General features: G+C 45.4%; 5 protein-coding genes across 5 annotated transcripts; 1 reads left to right on the forward strand and 4 right to left on the reverse strand.

The window, feature by feature from the left end:
- Positions 1 to 7,550: 7,550 nt before the first annotated feature.
- E1B28_007029 (uncharacterized protein) lies at positions 7,551 to 8,600 on the reverse strand (the record flags this gene model as incomplete). The annotated part of the gene is made up of 1 exon (XM_043151738.1): positions 7,551 to 8,600. One exon carries the CDS (start codon positions 8,598 to 8,600, stop codon positions 7,551 to 7,553), a length of 1,050 nt encoding a protein of 349 aa, XP_043009818.1.
- A 1,139-nt stretch (positions 8,601 to 9,739) lies between these two features.
- On the reverse strand, positions 9,740 to 10,570 carry E1B28_007030 (uncharacterized protein; the record flags this gene model as incomplete). The annotated part of the gene is made up of 5 exons (XM_043151739.1): positions 9,740 to 9,874; positions 9,937 to 10,083; positions 10,161 to 10,389; positions 10,474 to 10,487; positions 10,538 to 10,570. The coding sequence occupies 5 exons, from the start codon at positions 10,568 to 10,570 to the stop codon at positions 9,740 to 9,742; spliced, it is 558 nt and encodes a 185-aa protein (XP_043009819.1).
- Positions 10,571 to 13,058: 2,488 nt separating this feature from the next.
- On the reverse strand, positions 13,059 to 13,385 carry E1B28_007031 (uncharacterized protein; the record flags this gene model as incomplete). The annotated part of the gene is made up of 1 exon (XM_043151740.1): positions 13,059 to 13,385. One exon carries the CDS (start codon positions 13,383 to 13,385, stop codon positions 13,059 to 13,061), a length of 327 nt encoding a protein of 108 aa, XP_043009820.1.
- Positions 13,386 to 13,700: 315 nt separating this feature from the next.
- Positions 13,701 to 15,071, forward strand: E1B28_007032 (uncharacterized protein). Its single transcript, XM_043151741.1, has 6 exons — positions 13,701 to 13,739; positions 13,803 to 13,920; positions 13,976 to 14,365; positions 14,436 to 14,628; positions 14,698 to 14,810; positions 14,870 to 15,071. The coding sequence occupies exons 3-5, from the start codon at positions 14,189 to 14,191 to the stop codon at positions 14,781 to 14,783; spliced, it is 456 nt and encodes a 151-aa protein (XP_043009821.1). The 5' UTR covers positions 13,701 to 13,739; positions 13,803 to 13,920; positions 13,976 to 14,188; the 3' UTR covers positions 14,784 to 14,810; positions 14,870 to 15,071.
- On the reverse strand, positions 15,001 to 17,285 carry E1B28_007033 (uncharacterized protein; the record flags this gene model as incomplete). Its single annotated transcript, XM_043151742.1, has 5 exons — positions 17,050 to 17,285; positions 16,920 to 16,992; positions 16,036 to 16,844; positions 15,368 to 15,966; positions 15,001 to 15,300 (listed from the first exon to the last, which is right to left on the reverse strand). Exons 3-5 carry the CDS (start codon positions 16,772 to 16,774, stop codon positions 15,001 to 15,003), a joined length of 1,638 nt encoding a protein of 545 aa, XP_043009822.1. The 5' UTR covers positions 16,775 to 16,844; positions 16,920 to 16,992; positions 17,050 to 17,285.
- Positions 17,286 to 17,745: the final 460 nt, after the last annotated feature.

Here is a 17,745-nt window from a genome sequence, read left to right on the forward strand (position 1 = left end):
TTGGTTGAAGGAACAAACAAAATCTTATTGCACGTCCTCAAGCGGTTGTGTGCGCCAGAACTGGGAGAAGATTCGCAGGAGTTCGAAGCAATGGATTGGAACAAATTACCATACAAATGGACGGATTATCTACAGGAAGCGGTACAAAGCCTCAACAACAGAATACTACCCTCATTTAACTTCACGCCAAAAGAGCTGCTTATGGGAAAGGTAGTCAACACACCCAGAACACCAACAGACATAGCGGAAAAGGAACTCTCACTGAACAAGGTAGCAATACAGGCGGCATACGTAGTGCAGCAGCAGTTGGACGGATACGACCAAATGGTTAGGCACGCAATAAAAAGAAAGGAAGTCTTTGACCGAAGAATACTAAAGAGACACCCGAAGGAAGTGGTCTTTAAAAAGGGAGACCTAGTGCAAATATATCAGTGGGAATGGGATTACACATTCAAAACCGAACGGAAGCTCATACCGAAATGGAGCACGCCGAAGAGGATCGTCAAACGCAACGTCAACTCGTACGTGTTGGAAACCCTAGACAGACACAGACTAGAGGGGCCAATAAGTGCGAGAAATTTAAGACAGTTCATACCAAGAGAAGGAACGGCATTGGCACAGGAGCAGAAAGAGTTGGAGAAAAGATTGAAATTGGAAGAACAGGACGAACAAGAGAAGGAAGAGGACGGGACAGGTAGCGAAGACAAAGTCTAGTCGGCGTCGAGCGCGATGCCATTTTTTTAAAAGGGGGCACATGGAGTAGGGGATACCGGAGGACATAGCCACAGATCACATGTAGTTTAGCATTGTAGGCGCACAGTCGCGCCAGGCAGACGGATCAGACAATCCATCATTATCACAGCACATCTTTGCATTTGCCCAGTCCAACATTGAATAGTTGTATCTACAATGTCGTTTCTCAACCTGTGTTTGACAATGGGTAGTGTTTGTTGGGAGTCACTGCCAAAAACAACTGTAATTCCTCCAAAAAGATGGTTGTCTTCTCTGAGATCTCTACAAGTCCAGTCAAAGGCCTCTGGAGCATAACAATGTTGGGGAGCCACCTCATCCCATATAATAAGATGGGTTTGATGAATGAGTTCTGCATGGTTGCTCTCTTTTGGAATAGAGCAGAATGAACCCTCATTTGGACCTGCGATGGGAATCTTGAATATTGAGTGTGCTGTACGACCACCTGCTAGAAGTAAAGCCGCCACTCCAGATGATGCAACACATAATATTATATGACTTTGAGAACAAAGATGATGGCAGATGTCATTATAGAGATGATAAGTTTTTCCAGTACCTGCAGGTTCCAAAAGGAAAAACATATTGCCATGAGAGGTCAAAATGGAATCAAGAATTATGCTAAATGCAAGTCACTGATCATTATTGAGTTGGGCTACATGCATTGTAGCCAAATTCTCCTCCTGCTGAATATCATAATCAAGTTGTTCAAGAATAAGGGGATTGATAAGGCAGAAATTCCAGTCCATATTGGAGTGTAGCATTTCTGGCCAATCTGAGAGCAAGTGACTATATTGGCCAAGAATTTGGTTGAGAACATGAAGTCTGTAGTCATAAACCTGTTCAGCTGAAGCATTCCAAAGTCCCAAAGTCTCCAATCTATGTCTGAGATCACCACAAATATGGGCTTGGAATTCATACTGTTGAAGATCGGCCAATATAGTTGGCTGCGGTCGTTCCAACATCGTTGTCTATCCTGAGTCCATGTTGTATATTTCATATTATAGTTCCTTTATATAGTAAGTACCTACATACAAATTGAGGAGCCTTTCTTGCCTTTCCCCCCATTGTCTCCCTCTGTTGACACTGTCCTTCTACACATACCACAAGTTCTCAGGTTGTGACAGTTCACAAAATATAAGCAGGACAACAAAAAGGCATTGAAGTCAATAACCTGTCTGCATCTGTGAAGCTTCTCAAAGACACATCTGCCATTCGCTGTCGTGCTCCAATAGTTCCCAAGCTAAACATCCGCTTTGAAAGTAGGATATAAAATGCCATTAAAAAAGTGCAAGTCTTCAAAAAATTTTGGCCCTCTGACAACCATCACAAGAGATCTCAAATAGAACCATTCTCCAGCATTTGGAGGAACAAAATACATTCTCCCAATGCAAAAACCCTGGTCATGAATCTTCCACTTTTTGGTTGTACAGATCCAAGTGAAGTGCTTTGAAAATTCATGGTAGATGAATTGTGAAGTGCATTCTCCAATAGTATGATCTGCATTTGCTGAAAAGAACTCTGTAAGAGTGGTGCGTTCAGCAGCAGCATATTCTTGCACTGATTGCGTAGACTCTGCAGGATTAAACATGACCAAGTGTTGTCCCAGAAGATGACCTGTAATCGAAGAACAGCAGGTGAGTGGCCATGTGTTTCAAAACAAAATATCTGCCATGCAACTTCAGATGCAGCAACATAATGTCCAGTGAGGTACTGAGCAATTTCATCACCTCGGTTGATATTGACTGAAATATAATCCATGGCTTTGTTCATGTATTTGAAGATGTATTTGAAGCACCCAAGAGTCAATACACATTCCACATTGATATGACAGTTGTATCTATTGAAAGAAATGAGAACTAAGACATTACTGCATGGAAACATGTAAAAGCACACTTTGCAGACAGATAAGGATTGTAAGGAACAATCCATCTATTGTCAACTTGATAGTGTCCAACAGGGTATTAACAACCTAGTCTTGTGATATATGCAGGGGTCTAACAGCTAGCCCCAAAAAATGATGTCATTAATAACACATTTCACAGCCACCCCAGCAAAAAACTCTACCAATCTCAGCCCACACCTTGTAAGCTGCCCTTTACTGAAATACTGCCAAATGTACCAAATGCAACTATCACTTGCAGATGATGTTGGGGTTGAGAGCGTGACCGTGTTGGGTTTGATGGTGATAGAGATAGTGGTGACAGCAGCCAAAGCTGGGGCATTCTTAGCATAGACTTGAATTTCATTCATACTTTGTACTACTTGAGAGATTTGGAGGGTGTTGAAGAATAATCCTGAGTTTCTTGAGTTTATAAAGTACAAAAACAAAATGTTATTGAAAAAACATGGTATACAGTTACCAAATACAGAAAGTCAGAACATGTTGTCCACACTGGACACATAACTTATTGGTTGTTCACGTGGCATTAATGACATCAAAATTTTGGCCAGCTGTTAGACCCCCAACAATACTGGCAGACTACATGTCACACTGACATTGAATTCACTCAGAGAGGTCATGACAGTGTAGTATTGTCTAGGGGAGACTATTCACAACCATCATTAGGCTAACAATAGGAAGGGTAGCCATGATCATTGAGTTTAGTAGCAAGATGCCATGAACTGAACCAGGGGTAGCACCCTACCGTCGACTTTTCCACCTATGGAGTCAACTGCAGTCAGACTCGACGTACAATCAAAGGGAATGTCATGTGAAAGAGTCAATTCATAGGAGAGTACTCCTAATCTTAGGAGAAGGGGTCATTGGTATAAGAGTACAACCCTTTCTATTAGATAGGTTTATAAGGAGTACTTAGTAGTAGGTAGTTCCCCAGAATTTGATCTCCTTTCATCACCTCTTTGTCCTAATTCTCTATCCTTTTCCTATCTTTGCCTTTCACCTCTGCTCCATTCACCCTGTCGCTCTACGTCGTCCAGGTCGCCTTTATCAAAGGACTCACCATCCAATCGTGGTCTGGACTCGTCCTAGAGTCCTTTCCTTTGTGTTAGAGTACAGGATGGGGTACACATGGATTAGGTATGTGGTACACTACATTGGTGTATGTTGGGTACCATCTATCGTATGCTCTCATCGTTGTTGGAGTACCAGTTCATAAGGATACGGTCCTTGTCACAGGACGCTTTCATTGCCGAAGGTTCACTCTCATTATAAGAGTGCAGTCTGTCATATGGTTCACCACACAGTTCACAGATATTCATGATATCGGAAATCATCATTATTCATTCTCCTTGGTCGCCAGCTCTATTGCCAATAGGCCCATAGGATGGTTCGCCAGCATTAGTCTGGAGTATGATCTCATAGTAGGTCGGAGTACCAGGGGTTGGTACCCCTCAGAGTACGCTCTATGTGGGTTGTAGGCATATGCTATCCTCAGTGTCAGGGTTCGAGGCCCGGCATATGCATAGGCGGTTCACCCTCCTGACACAAGAGTAAAGTGTTTAGAATATCAGAATCTACATTTTCCATCGATCATGCAAGGCGAGTTAGGATTTAGTGGGCTGCATGGACCATGAACTTGACAGCGACTAATAGTTTCAAAGAGGTGTGGCTCAGTTTTGGGATCTGGCCAGTATGCATGGATGCAGCTGTCAACATCAGCAGGAGTTCGGAGTTTATTCTGAGGTGAAAGGAAAATGATGAGATGAATGTGTGGTAGGGTGTGTTTTTGAAATTTGATGGAGTAAATGTATGCTTCAGCATGTCCAAAAATTTCTCTTTTCATGATGTCATTGAGGACTTCACTGCTTTTAAGATGGAATACATGGGAAGCAAGATTGGGTCAGTCAAAGGAAGTTTGATCATGCAAAAGTTCATCCACTATTTCAACCCATTCAGGACTGGCAGTCATCATAATAAAGAGGTTGGGGGTTCCATAATGTCAAGCAATAGCCAGTGCATCTTGAAACTGCTGCACCATGTAACAATGTCCTCTCATAAATGAAGAACAAAGAATAATCCTCTATCCAACTTCATTCAAATCAAGGCCAGCATCTTGCCCAATTGTGTCTTCTAGTCCACTATAGAGAGAGGTGCGCAGTCGTGTCTGATGGTAATGAAGACAGGAGAGACGACTTTGCTCTGCTGCTACCCACATATCTACCAAATAATGTTGGAACAGCTGCTTTCCACGAAGGATTAGGGAGTATTCTGTTTGGCGAGTATGTATATAATATGCGGTATATCTGACAAGAGACAGTTTTTGTGGAGATTCATGATCGGTCTGAAGTTCTGATTGCCAGCCAGGCTCGCCATAAGAGAGTAATAACACATATTGAAGGGGTGTATATGGTGGATGGTCTTCACTTATACGGAAAAGAGGTCCTTCATGACTCCTAATGATGATATTGTGCCAGTCTTTGATGGATGAGTTACTTGGAACGATTAATGCAACTTTTGAAACAGTCAGAAGATTGTGGGTGTTTTAATTGGCCCCAGGGTCCATGTGAGATGTATCTCCAAGTCTGGGATATCAGAGTGTCAACAATGAACTTCCCATGCATGGGTATACAGGTGCATATAATGGTTGATATGAGAGAGGAGGTTTTGTAAGAGCCGCATTATGTCGCCATCAAGTCCAGGATTATTTTCCTGGCGTATTTGAAGAGCATGTTCAGGATGATACAGATAAATCTGAGCATATGTTGGTGTGCAGCCAGAAGGGGGTAGGAGTGAACCAATACAATGATGGAGTTCACCAGAAATTCAAAATATTGGAGCTGATAAGCCATTATTGATGCTGTGGTCTTCATTTTCAATGCCTAAGGAAGTGAAAGCAAAGGCTCAGTTATATTTCCAGATGTTGTTATGAGAATGCTGGCTAGAATTGGAATTGGTTTCAAGTGATTCTCAGAGGATCTGAGGTGAATCCCTTAGAAGAGGTAATCATATATTACCAGAAAGACAGCATGAGCCGAATATTGAGGATCCTTGTATTAGACAATCGCTCATTGTTATGCAAAGCACAGCAATAAGGGCAAATGGAATCCATTAGACCTAGATAGTGGCGTGCAGGTTTGATATATTCTTCTCGTGCACACATGTACAATGCTATCCCTTCTTGTTGCTGTTGTAGACAATGTGCTTCTTCCTGTTGTTGCCTTCATTCACATTCTTCATGTCGCCTTCTAAACTGAGCATGGCTTCATGCTAAAACCTATGTGACAGCATTGATCAATTAAAGAGTTGGAAGAATATCTACATTTCTATCAACTTTACTTACCACTTGTTGATCCCGTATTTGGTGCTCTCAGTCACAGCGATGATGTTGACCTTCAGACCTTCGAGCATTGTTCTGTTGTAAAGAAGGTGTGATATTGTTTAGAAATGTTTAATAAAATAAATAAAGTAAGCCTGCCTGTCTTTGAGGAGTTTGACATCCTACTATATGTTGTCGCCAAGTTTCATCTCTTTCACTGATTCTACGTATTTGTTGACCAAGAGATCTGACAGTAGACTGATAATTGAGCAACAATAAGTAAAGCTGAATGCTGTTTCGTTACAATAGTACTCACAACAGTCAATCTTGTTGGGACATTCATCTTTTTTCAAGACACAAAACAGTCAAGATGCCCGGCTATGCAAGAAAAAGATGGTGCGGCATAACAAAGTCAGCCATGTAAAACTATTATAGACTTTTCCTAGGAAGCAGCGGCAGTGATACAGATAGTCGTAATGCAGTGGCCAAAATACCATCTTCAGGGTCCTCAAGTGTAGACTGGCAGGGATGGTAAGATAAATGAATAGATACATTTGCAAAGACGTAGCTGGAACTTGACGAACAAGACTATAAAAAAAAGAAGCAGCACTGTGGAGCTGTAATTTTTAAAGTTTGCTATGTGTTTTGTAGACAAACCTTAATACAATTCAATTGACACCCACATGTTCTAAATTTAGCTGACAGTATGTGAGGGTCAGTGGTTTCTGAAAATATGATTGTAATGAGTTGTTGAACAGCATGGTAGTACTATATCAGGCCTCAAAAGCATGACTCTGAAGAGTTAAGGTTCAGAGTCATGCTTCCAGCACCTGACCTTACAATTGAGCCACTGCTGGCAACACACTTGAAGAATTTGTTATCTGGGCTTCAAGGATGTAGATAAAGTTCTGTAAAGGCATACAGTATAATCTGGCACATCGTGAAGGTGCAGGTAGCGACACGACCAAAATTAAAGAACAAATACCCATATGTGATTTCAACTATATGATGTGCGCCATGTGAAAGAGAGTAGATGACATGTTCAAATATTCCTGTTCTGAATATAGCTTGGCAAGGATGCAGACTTGGCTATCTTGAGTGCAGATATCGACGTGAATAAGACGGAGGACGATGTGAAGAAGGATCTGTGGGGAAAAATAACACCAGATGACGCAGGCGCTAACATTCAGGTGACGCTGACGCAAGCGCTTAATTTTAGGGTTCCAAAAAAGGACGTTTGTCTTGTCTCGCCTGCGTTATGGTTCCAAGCTTAAATATATATATGAATATGAATATGAATATGAATACAGAGAAAAAAAGACAAGTTACCGTTATACATAATGAAAGGACAAATAAGAGATGTACGGAAAGCAACGCAGTAAAGAAGTAAGTAAGGCACAAGGACGCCACCCAGACCATACCTGTGTGATAAAGACATGAACATATTGTACTTCATCGTTTGCGTTCATTTTGTCAAACCACCAACTCCCTCGCGAAAGGTTTTTCAAGACGAAGGACCTGCGTGCGATAGTCACCGATCGACTCAATGGAAGAACCAAAATACAGGCTTACAGAAACATCTCGTCATGTCAACCAAAGATGGATCTGGATTCCGACGTCTCTAAAACATTGCAGTGACTCATAGTCCGATACTTGTTTTTCGACCTCCCTAACAGCGAGGGTGAATTTTCGTAGTTGTCCAGTGGATCTCGAGGCGAGCATGTGTTGAAGTGCTTGTCGGCCGGAATTTTCAAGCGGGTAGATTGTGAGAGTAAGGTCTTCCAGTTGGGGAAGAAAACGGGTAGAGTGTTCGTCACCTGAATCCAGGACGAGCTGTTGCAGAAATGTGGTCGTGACGACCTGATTCATGGGTCTTCCTTCTGAGCGCAACATCGGCTCTGAATATTCTTCGTAGGAGAAAGTGGTGAGATTGGGTACAAGTGTGAGAAGATGGAGTAAATCCACATCAGAGAGACGTAGGAGTCCCAAGTTAAGTGATGTGATGGAACAAGATGAACAATTAAGGAAAGTTTCCAGGAAATGCAGATCCAAGCATCCGTCACGGATCTTGAGGTGTGACAAGGACGGGAGGTTATACGACTGGAAGAAGTGGAAAAATTCATCGTCTAGCAATCGTTCAACAGACAAGCATCGTAATTGGTCAAGAGTGGTAATAGGGCCCGAAAGAAAGTACGACAACTCTAGGCGCTTGAGGTTGTTGCAAGAGGCCAGTGTCCGCCTTACTTGTGAGAGACCACAGTGCGCGAGTTTTAGAGATTGAATTTGAGACCATGGGAAGTGGGGGTTGAACAGCGGATTTTGAATCTTCAGCTCGATCGAAGTCAACAAGGGACATTCGCTCAAGATGTCCAGGTCGGAAGTGAAGGAAACCATGTCGGCGTTCCGCCATGAATAATGCAACAGAAAATGTTGTAGATTCGAAAGATGACCTCGAAGCTGTCGAAAGGCTGGAGGCAGAGTGATATGGGGATGATCGTAACCGCGCAATTTCAAACTGCGCCAGCGATTGGAATGGTCCATAAGGCAGAGTAGGCCATCTTCAACGCGCTCAAACGTTCCCTCGTCGAACTCGAAAAATTCCAAATCCAATGGTGCTGTTTTCGACCGTTCCATGAAAATCTTAATTAAATGAAAGAATTGGTCGCTATCCCAATCGTAAACCTGGTGCTCTCGTGGTATCAATGATTCGAGATGAATAGAGATCGACGACCAAAGATAAGGGGTTTCCAAAACAACGTCTCGCCAGCGACCGCACACAGCGGATGCGGTCAGAGTAAAGGGTGGTGAACGTTGAGGGTCGAGTGTATTCTCATCGCAGCAGAACGAGAAAATGTGTGCCAAAATCTCATCTGGATGGGCGAAAACAGTGACCGATATTTAGCCACGCTCTTCGTCAAGCCATCTCTTCTCGTCTCTAGCATCATTGTATTTGCCTTCAGCTTATTGATTTCCACATTACACGCCTTGATATCGTTCTCTGCGTTCACAAGACCGTGAATAATAGTTTCGCTTTCAAAAGACGTGAGTTTGCGACGAGAAATTCCGGCTGTAATGGTAGAGAAACGGTTGGGTAGAGATTCGAGAAATTTGAGCGGTGATGCATCGCTCCCTCGCATGATTGGGTGCTTGGACGACGAGGAAGAGACGAAGTACGGAACATTCTCAAATGCCATTCAAACTCCGCTAGGTCGGCTACATCGGCTCGATTGGTGTGCTCGGACGCTCCTATTACATAATGTATCAAGTTTTCTTCCCAAAGATCGATTTCACTCTCTTGCCCGCTAAACGAGAAACTCGTTCAAGAATCAAGGGTGTGGTTGGGGACAGTGATTGTGAGACAGCCTACATTCCCATCCGTTAGTTTCAACAGATACTCTTGTGCGTTATCCGCTCCGGCAGACGAGGAGATTGTAATTGATCCTGAGCGGCTCGCCGGAATCAGAGTGATGGAAGAGCAGTATTGGAGTGACGAGGACCATGTTGAGTGGCCTTGTAACTTGTGCGGAGACTCCAGTCTCAACATGCGGATTGATTCCAATGTGTATTGATCGCTAAGTGTATCTATACTCTCTCTTCCTACCTCTATGATAATATGTAGTATTATTAAATCCACTATCTATACTAGTCCGTTACTTATAACTTAAGTTCGACCGTCTTAAACTACTTTACATATGTACAAATCCAATGGCGTTTATGAGTTATAACTTATTTAATAATGATGATGAATGTGTGAATAGCGACGTGCACTACAATCAAGCTAGCAGTTTGGGCACTTGGAAGGGGTCGGGTTCTGCCAACGGACATAACTCGAATGACGGAGGCTTTGTGCGTAACGACAAGAACAACGTGATGGGCTCGAAACACAGGAACAGTACATATAGTCCTAGCTGAAGAGGCAGAACATCAGTTCTAGCGAAAATAAGAGAGGAGGGCTGCTTCAAGCGCTTACTAGAACCGCATTGTCCAAAATCTGAACAGAGCTTGGATACAAGTTACGATCTTCTATAGCATCCGAGAGGATCTGGTCCAGTGTGTGCAATCTGACAATTTTGACCGTTTCTGCGGCAGCCATGAATAACCAATAAGCAGTGAGAACCTGTAACCGAGAAACGAGAAACGAGTTAGTGCACCTGCCGGGGTTGCTGAAGGTCATTGTGAAAGAACTAGATTCACCATAAGCATTTCTCTCGTCCTGGCCTTCCTTTCTTGCCACATAATATTCAGGACAAGGAACAATCCCGCGCTGCTCAACGGCAAGAAGCCCACGCCCATATCTGCCATCGCCAAGCGCACAATCTCTAGCACGGACATTCCGAAAGCAGCCAAAATGAGTAACATGTAGATGAAGTGCAGCCATCTGGGATAAGGGAGCTCCTTGAAGCCAGTTGCTCTTCCCTGCACCCTGAGAAATTGAAAAGAAAGTGAGAGGAATAGGGTGATCAGGCAAAGTGATGGAAGGGGAATAATCGCGATGTCAAGCGTGCACGTTTGAGGTGAGCCCTACGAGAGACCTTTAGATCAAGGGCACCTGGGAGCATTAGGATACGTACTGGAAGCGGAAAGCGGTGAGAACATAGAGGCATCGTGGTGGGACGAACGAGTTTGTCGAACTTATCAGCTTTAAAGCTTCGCGGATTGATGGCGAATGGCAGTCAAGTAACCGGGAAGTAGAAAATGCAGTGTAAAATGTAAATGACTGAGTGGGAAAAAGTAGGGAGGATTTGGTCTTCACAACACATCCACTGCATCAGGGCACAACGAGACTCCGGGACTCCCGATACACCAGTAAAAATACTTGTTTCACGCTGGCAAAAATCATCCGTGCAACGCGGGTCGGAAAGGGCCTCTACATTGTCGTAGCATATCTCAGAGTCATTCCCTTATTCTGTACTCATCACCTCCCGAACCCTCCGAACCCCGCTCTTGACGGTGACTTCCCAGCAAATCCTGGAGGGCTGCTAATGGACACATGCTTACCAGTGTCCGTGAAACCTACAAGGCAATAATACCGTGGTCCGAGTCGCAGGCATGAGCGAGGGTCATAAGCTCCACATATATTCCGTCTTCCAATTCATGTAGATCTGGGGGAATTATCAATGTAATAATAATCAAAATAGCAATCGAGCGAGCGAAATATGAGTTACCGGAGTCGGCGAAATCATGCTCACTGATGCATATATGTATCCGGCCATCATCCAGAAGAGTAAAATTAACTTACAATACGACGTTGCTACCCGAATGCTTCTACTTGCAATGGCGGTGGATAGCTCTCTGATATCTCTCTGCCAAAGCTCAAAAAGTTGATAGCAGAAGAGAGAATGGTGTCGCCGAACGAGTCAATCGTGCCTCCAGTATCCGAAGACGTCCGCCGCTAGGTATGACCACTCTTCTTCTCTGGCCGAAGCCACACGCAAAAAATCGGTCACCTACACCCTATCAATTCGGGACCGAATGCTGAGTACCCATCATTTGATCTTCATCATATCGGCCTCTTCGCGCATGGCCGCGCTGCTACAATCCACGAGACCCAACGTCCTGGCAACATCATCTTGGGTCCTCTGATAGCCACCGAGCTTGTCGGCACTTCGAGTGGGAGTAGAACCTTCATTTTTGCCCGAAGCGGAATGCTAGGGAACACGGTGCGAGACAGGAATAACAGCACCGCCTTACTCACGCCTCAACAGGTGTCGCCGAACGAGTTAACCGTAAGCACCTTGGTCGGACACGCCCAAGCCATGCTCGCCGAGCATTAACTTCCATCCTTCCTCTGTTCCGAGGCCTATGGTGTCAGTACACTCTATTCGGCACCAGAGGCACAGGATGACAACGATCAAAAACTTGAACTCACCTTTGAAGCCGTTCATTTCAATTGACCGGCCTCTCCGCGCACTGTGGCGCTATTACATTCCGGACACCGGAAATCTCAACTTCCTGGCGACATCGTCGCGAACGAAATTGAGTCTTCTGATAGTCCCGAACCGTTACCGTTGTCGACCACTCAGGGGAGCAGAAACGTGCATCTTGACCCAATGCTTCCGCTTCGACAATGGCAGCGAGTAGGTCTCTGCCAAAAGTAAAAAAGTTACTAAGTAGCGGAAGAGGAATACACTGCGGAATGCAGATAACGCCACCTTACTCACCCCAACAGCATGGTGTCGCGAACGAGTTAACTATATGTTGGTTGGGCGCGCCCGAGCCATCCTTCCTCTGGCCGCTCACCACCCCTACACGAGCACTTGACCAGTAGTACACCCGATGAGGCCTGGTTCCAGTTCACTGTACGCATTCGGTGGCAAGATGGAAAATTAGAAAACTCACCTTTGAGTCCCTTCCATTTCATTTTCATTTCGCCGACCTCTATTACATTCCCGATAGCCCGAACAAAACATTGAGTCCTCTTTGATCCCCATACCTGAGGCGGAGCAAATATCGTACCTGTACTAGATCTCCACCTGAGCCTACCAGTCTAATCTATCTCGTAAGCCTACTCCAACCACACCCATACCACCCCCCTCCATCTCAGCCAATCTCGCATTTTACCTCTCAACGCCACCAACTTGTCCTTCCCCCAGATTCGCGCTCGCCGAAACAGCCGGATGCAAGTAGACCTGATGTTAGACACAGCAGGATAGCTGTGGAAGCAGTGGCGGATCTTCTTGGGTGTGTATAGGAAAACTAACCAAAATAAACTAGCGGAGTGACATGCTACTCGGCCTTGAACATCGCGTCAGCGACCCATTGATTCACCTTGACCGGTTCAAAGCAATGAAAAAGAAATCCAGTTAGGTAGACAAAGAATACGGATACGTGCGCGAGTGGCGAGATAGGCAACGGAAACATGTCGGCATATGTGTGTTACGTTCCTTCTTTCCGAGTCAACTGTGCTTCCCATCTATCGAGTTTCCAGTCTACAGGTGACAGACGAGTCAGAAAGGCGAATCAACCGAGCTACAGGAAGGCAGTAGACACACCGGGAACGTTATAATGCTCTTAGAAGTCCTCGTTGTTATCACTCAGAAACCACTGAGGCAGCCTTCCCAAATGCTTTCTTCATTCCATCGACAATAAGGTTCACCTTTTCGGCTGACAACGGACAGAAATAGTTGTCGAGAAACTTTCTTCGCCTTTGAATAAGAAACTCCAATATTTGACCCCAAGTCGAATTCCTTGTCCAACTTCGGAAGACGCCATGAAGAACGTAACGGTAATCCTCAGATATGCGCCCTTTAGCAAGAACTTCTTGACGAGCATAATCGGATTTCCTCTGTAATGAGGGCGACGCCATCGAAAGTAGGTGGGTAATGATCGACTTGCTTCCATGGGTAGTATCCGATGTGAAGGTTGTCGAAGGGCTCGTGTTTCACCATGTAATGGGGGGTAGGCTGGTGGAAAAATCATCGGGTGGCTCTAGATGTGAAACATGAGCGGTCGACGTACACTCTCAGGCGGATCTAGCTCATCCTTCGTCTCTTTTAAGTCCATTTTTCGGAGTTTGGATGAGTCGCAGTCATTATGGGACCTAGTTCTTCCTTCGCCTCCTCCAGGTTGAGATTTTGGAGTTTGGATGTAAGGTTCGTAGTCATGATGGAGAGAGGCATCACAGCTCGGACACCCACCGAAGTCGCTTGATCGAGCATTCTGCAGTTCTTGACTACATTTTTCGTGTGCGGTCTGAGGACTGAGGTCGAGGTCCGAATAGTGAAGCGAGATAGGACACCGGGATAATTTTATAGCCCAACGCAGGCGTTTTATGTTGAGATTTACGCTAACTTTTTGACAAATTCTAGCATTAAAAAGTTAGCATAAATTTTATAGATATATTCATGGGAGTCAACGTCGACTGTCACGGTCTACATACCAGAATCTTCGCCGTTCCCCATTGCCAGAACCATCATCAACTATGTGCCCTCACTCAACCAGTATTCAAGAAAAGGTATTCACTTACCGTTTTATACCTGCCCAATTCTCATTCATTCTCTGGACTTCAGCAGAAGAAAGCAATCAATTTATCGGGGGCGGTCAGTGACTCCAAAAGCATCACCCACCCAAGCTCATTGACGCCCACCTTGCTCATTGGTACTGTTGAGCTCAGAACCTGTGTAGACCCGAGTAATAGCCCCATGCTATACGAACGGTATTCATGACGACCAGAGAGCGAACAAGCAGCCCTTCTAACACCGACCATCATCACTACCACGACCATGACCATGTCAAACACGAGCACGAAGAGATCTACAATTCGAGCCGGTTCTTGCCTCTGTAAAAGGATCAAATTCAAAATCCACGGCGACCCCTTCACATTCATCCTCTGCCATTGTGTCAATTGTAAGAAAGCGAGTGGGACGGCGTTTTTGTCTAATCTGTGGTTCCAGGAAAAGGTACGTCTAACCAATGTTCGTTTATGTCAACAGGATTAATTGGTTGATGAAATCTCTCCCGTAACGTTAGAACGTCATTATCACTGAAGGCTCTGATCTTGTCAAATGCTACGAAGACCACGATACTGCAAGTGGAAACGCTCTCAGAAGACATTTCTGCTCGAACTGTGGATCGACGCTCTTCCTCCGTCCAAGTAAGGAGTATCCGAGGAGCGACATCATTATGCTCCACGCTTCAACGGTAGACGATCCTTTTCATTGGCGTGAGTATCTACGGTTGCGTATTCACGAACATATAAGTTATGCTCAAATTTTCATATGTATGATCTTAGAACCGCGAAACGAGTTTCACAAAGATTCAAAATGGAGTTGGGTCGATGTCCAGATCAATCGCAAGAAGTTGCGTTCGAAGCTCTGAAACATGTTTTAGCAGTAGATACCATCAGTTAGTCTCTCGTCTCCTTCCGCACCTTTGAAAGCCATTGACCATCTTTACATGTACAGGTGGCACCATCGGCGCATAGCGCCTAGGTTTATTCCGGCCGGTGCGACGACGACGGGAGTGTTTTTTAGTCAGTAGAATGTAATGGGGTCTTTGAGCGGGATGTTGGATTATACACTACGGAAGCACGACTCTACATCTGTCCATTTTCTTTCCCCGAAAGTACAAACCCTTCATACCCTTTCTCCGCACTCTCAGTACATTTGCTAAAGTACGTCGGTATGCCCCCCGGGAAACTCAAAACCTCTACTGCTTTTCCAGGAATATTAGCTCCGTTCCACCAACCCCTGGCCTTCTTCATCAGGAGCATATCATAGATGCCCATGACCATTCCTCGCCAATTCTGCTCAGCTTCCGGCGTAGCTTCAATCTTCGTCAAACCGTTCTTCTTCATGTGCGCAATCACGCCAGCAATCCAGTCACCTTGGGGTTCCTAAAATACAATTCAGAATGAGAAACATGCGGGTTACGATGGAGAGAAAATAAGCGTATTTACTCACAACGCAACTCGGACCGTTGGAAAACGCAGTCGGGGCTTGGGGGCCATAGGTAAAGAACATATTCGGGAATCCAGATACCGTCATGCCCAGATTCGTGTACACCCCATCTTTCCACTTTTCAGCGACAGTTCGCCCACCTATGCCTCGTATATCGATTTTCGTCATCGCTCCAGTAACACTATCCCATCCAGTAGCGAGAACAATAACATCAAATTCGTGCTCCTTTCCATCTCCCGTAACGATACCCTTCGATGTAAATTCAGCTATTGGGTCCTCGTTGAGGTCAATCAGATCGACATTGTCTTGGTTGAAGACCTCGTAGTAGGTCTGTTCCAAGGAAGGCCGTCTCCCTCCTATCGCATGAGGGGGAACCATGGGCGCAAGCTTTTCCTGCACCCTCGGGTCACGTAGCCTCGCGCGAACTTTTGACCGCCAGAACGCATAAACACCATCGTTGGATTCCTGATTGAGCCCCGTGTCGTTAAATGAAGCGATCGATTGGAATCCACCTTTCGCCCAGTATTCTTCTAGACGAAGTATACGTTCTTCCGGTGTCGAGGACGCATAATCCTTTGGGTAGGGGTTGTAATGGAATCCGACTAAAGATTCAAAGAGACGAGTTTAACGTAAGGAATCAGGAGAAAAGCAATCAAATAAAGATCACGCACAGACACTTTGATGCCGGAAGCGGAAGTAAACAGGGTATAGTTCCTTGAGTTTTGTTTGGGTTTTCACGTCCAACTGTTCTTGACCCATAGGAAGGCAAAGATTGGGCGTGCGTTGGAAAACCGTCAAATGTCCTACTTCCGGACCTATTTCTTGAATGACCTGAACACCGCTAGAGCCGGTACCGACCACCGCAACTCGCTTGCCCTTCACGTCAACGCCCTCCTCTGGCCATCTTCCTGTGTGATGGCAAACTCCCTGAAACTTCTCTAACCCTTTGAACGCGGGTGTGTAGGGTACCGTGAGCGCACCGGTAGCCAGAACCAGGTGTCGTGGTCGTACAACGAGCCCACCATCCGTCGTCACCGTCCATCGATGCTGTCCCTCATCCCACTCGGCACTGACCACACGAGTATTGAAAGTGATATCTTTCTTCAACCCCAACTTCTCCTCAACGTATTGGAAATAAGCCCGAATCTCCTTCCATCCTGGGTACTTTTCTGTCCAGTTCCAATCTTTCCAGAGTTCTTCGGTAGAGAACGAGTAGATGGGAACGGGGCTGTCGACTCTGGCGCCAGGATAACGGTTCCAGTACCATGTACCGCCGATATCTGCAGCGGAATCGAAGACTTTACAGTTGTAGCCAAGTTTTCGATAGATCTGGAGTTGGTAGAGACCGGCAAAGCCAGCTCCTACAATGAGAACATCGAGATTTTCAGAGATACCGTTTGGAATGGACATGGTTCGTTGGGTATGGGGTAAAGGCGAGACGATGGAACCCTTTTATACGGCTGCATTGTACAGCTATTACCTGGGAAAGAGGTCCGTACAGTCAGCATCATTGGCGCTATTGAATGCTATTTAGGGCGACAAGAAGATGACTTACATAGGACCCGCCAGAAACCACTTTTCCATTACTGGCGTTCAGGCTAAAGAGGCTCGACTAGCCAGGCCTGGTACTGGATCCTTTTGTTGGTCTGCTTTCCGACTGAAAGACAAGTCGTGACGATACTCACCCTGCCCATCCTTCGATGCACCTTCTCCTTCAAACTTTCCCCACAATCCGTGGCTGCGGTGCCGTGTTTAGTGAAATTGAATTTGACTGCATTGATCAGCTGGTAATGTGGTCTTGTGAGGATGTGAATGGCCTCACCTCTTCAGGGCTGAAGATTTGTATTTGTGCATTACAAAATCTACGGCCACGATGGAGGTGGGAGTTTGTGTCAAGGGACAAATCGGAAGTTGAGTTGTGTCAAGGTGCAACCGCCCGTGCCGCCCGTGAAATGGCGGGTGTTCCGCCTGGTTTCCTGCCGATTCTGCCGATAGACGGAGGCGGGTACAGTATTTACCGGTGCCGGTAACCCACGGTACTGATATTACTAATCAAACCGGGCTCTTAAGTGACCGTACAATCACATCTGTTCCTTCAAGTTTCATCTACTCAGACTCACCCCGCAGTTTCAAACGCCTATAACCTAATTGGTTGACTTTCGGAGACCGCATCAGCAAGGCGACCATGGATGTTGTCTTTCCTTACATTCCAACTGATTTATCGTCTGAAATCTCCGTCGAGTGGGAAGAGGACACATAGGGCTCTTCACTCATCAGTCACTATGCAGCACAGGCCTCCCAGCTACCAGCTAAATGCAACCGCCATAGTTCTATTACTATTCTTATGAATTGCTGCACCCTACTGTCGGCGGGCACTTCCC

This window comes from Marasmius oreades, chromosome 4, assembly GCF_018924745.1.
Source record: "Marasmius oreades isolate 03SP1 chromosome 4, whole genome shotgun sequence".
NCBI classification, from domain to species: domain Eukaryota; kingdom Fungi; phylum Basidiomycota; class Agaricomycetes; order Agaricales; family Marasmiaceae; genus Marasmius; species Marasmius oreades.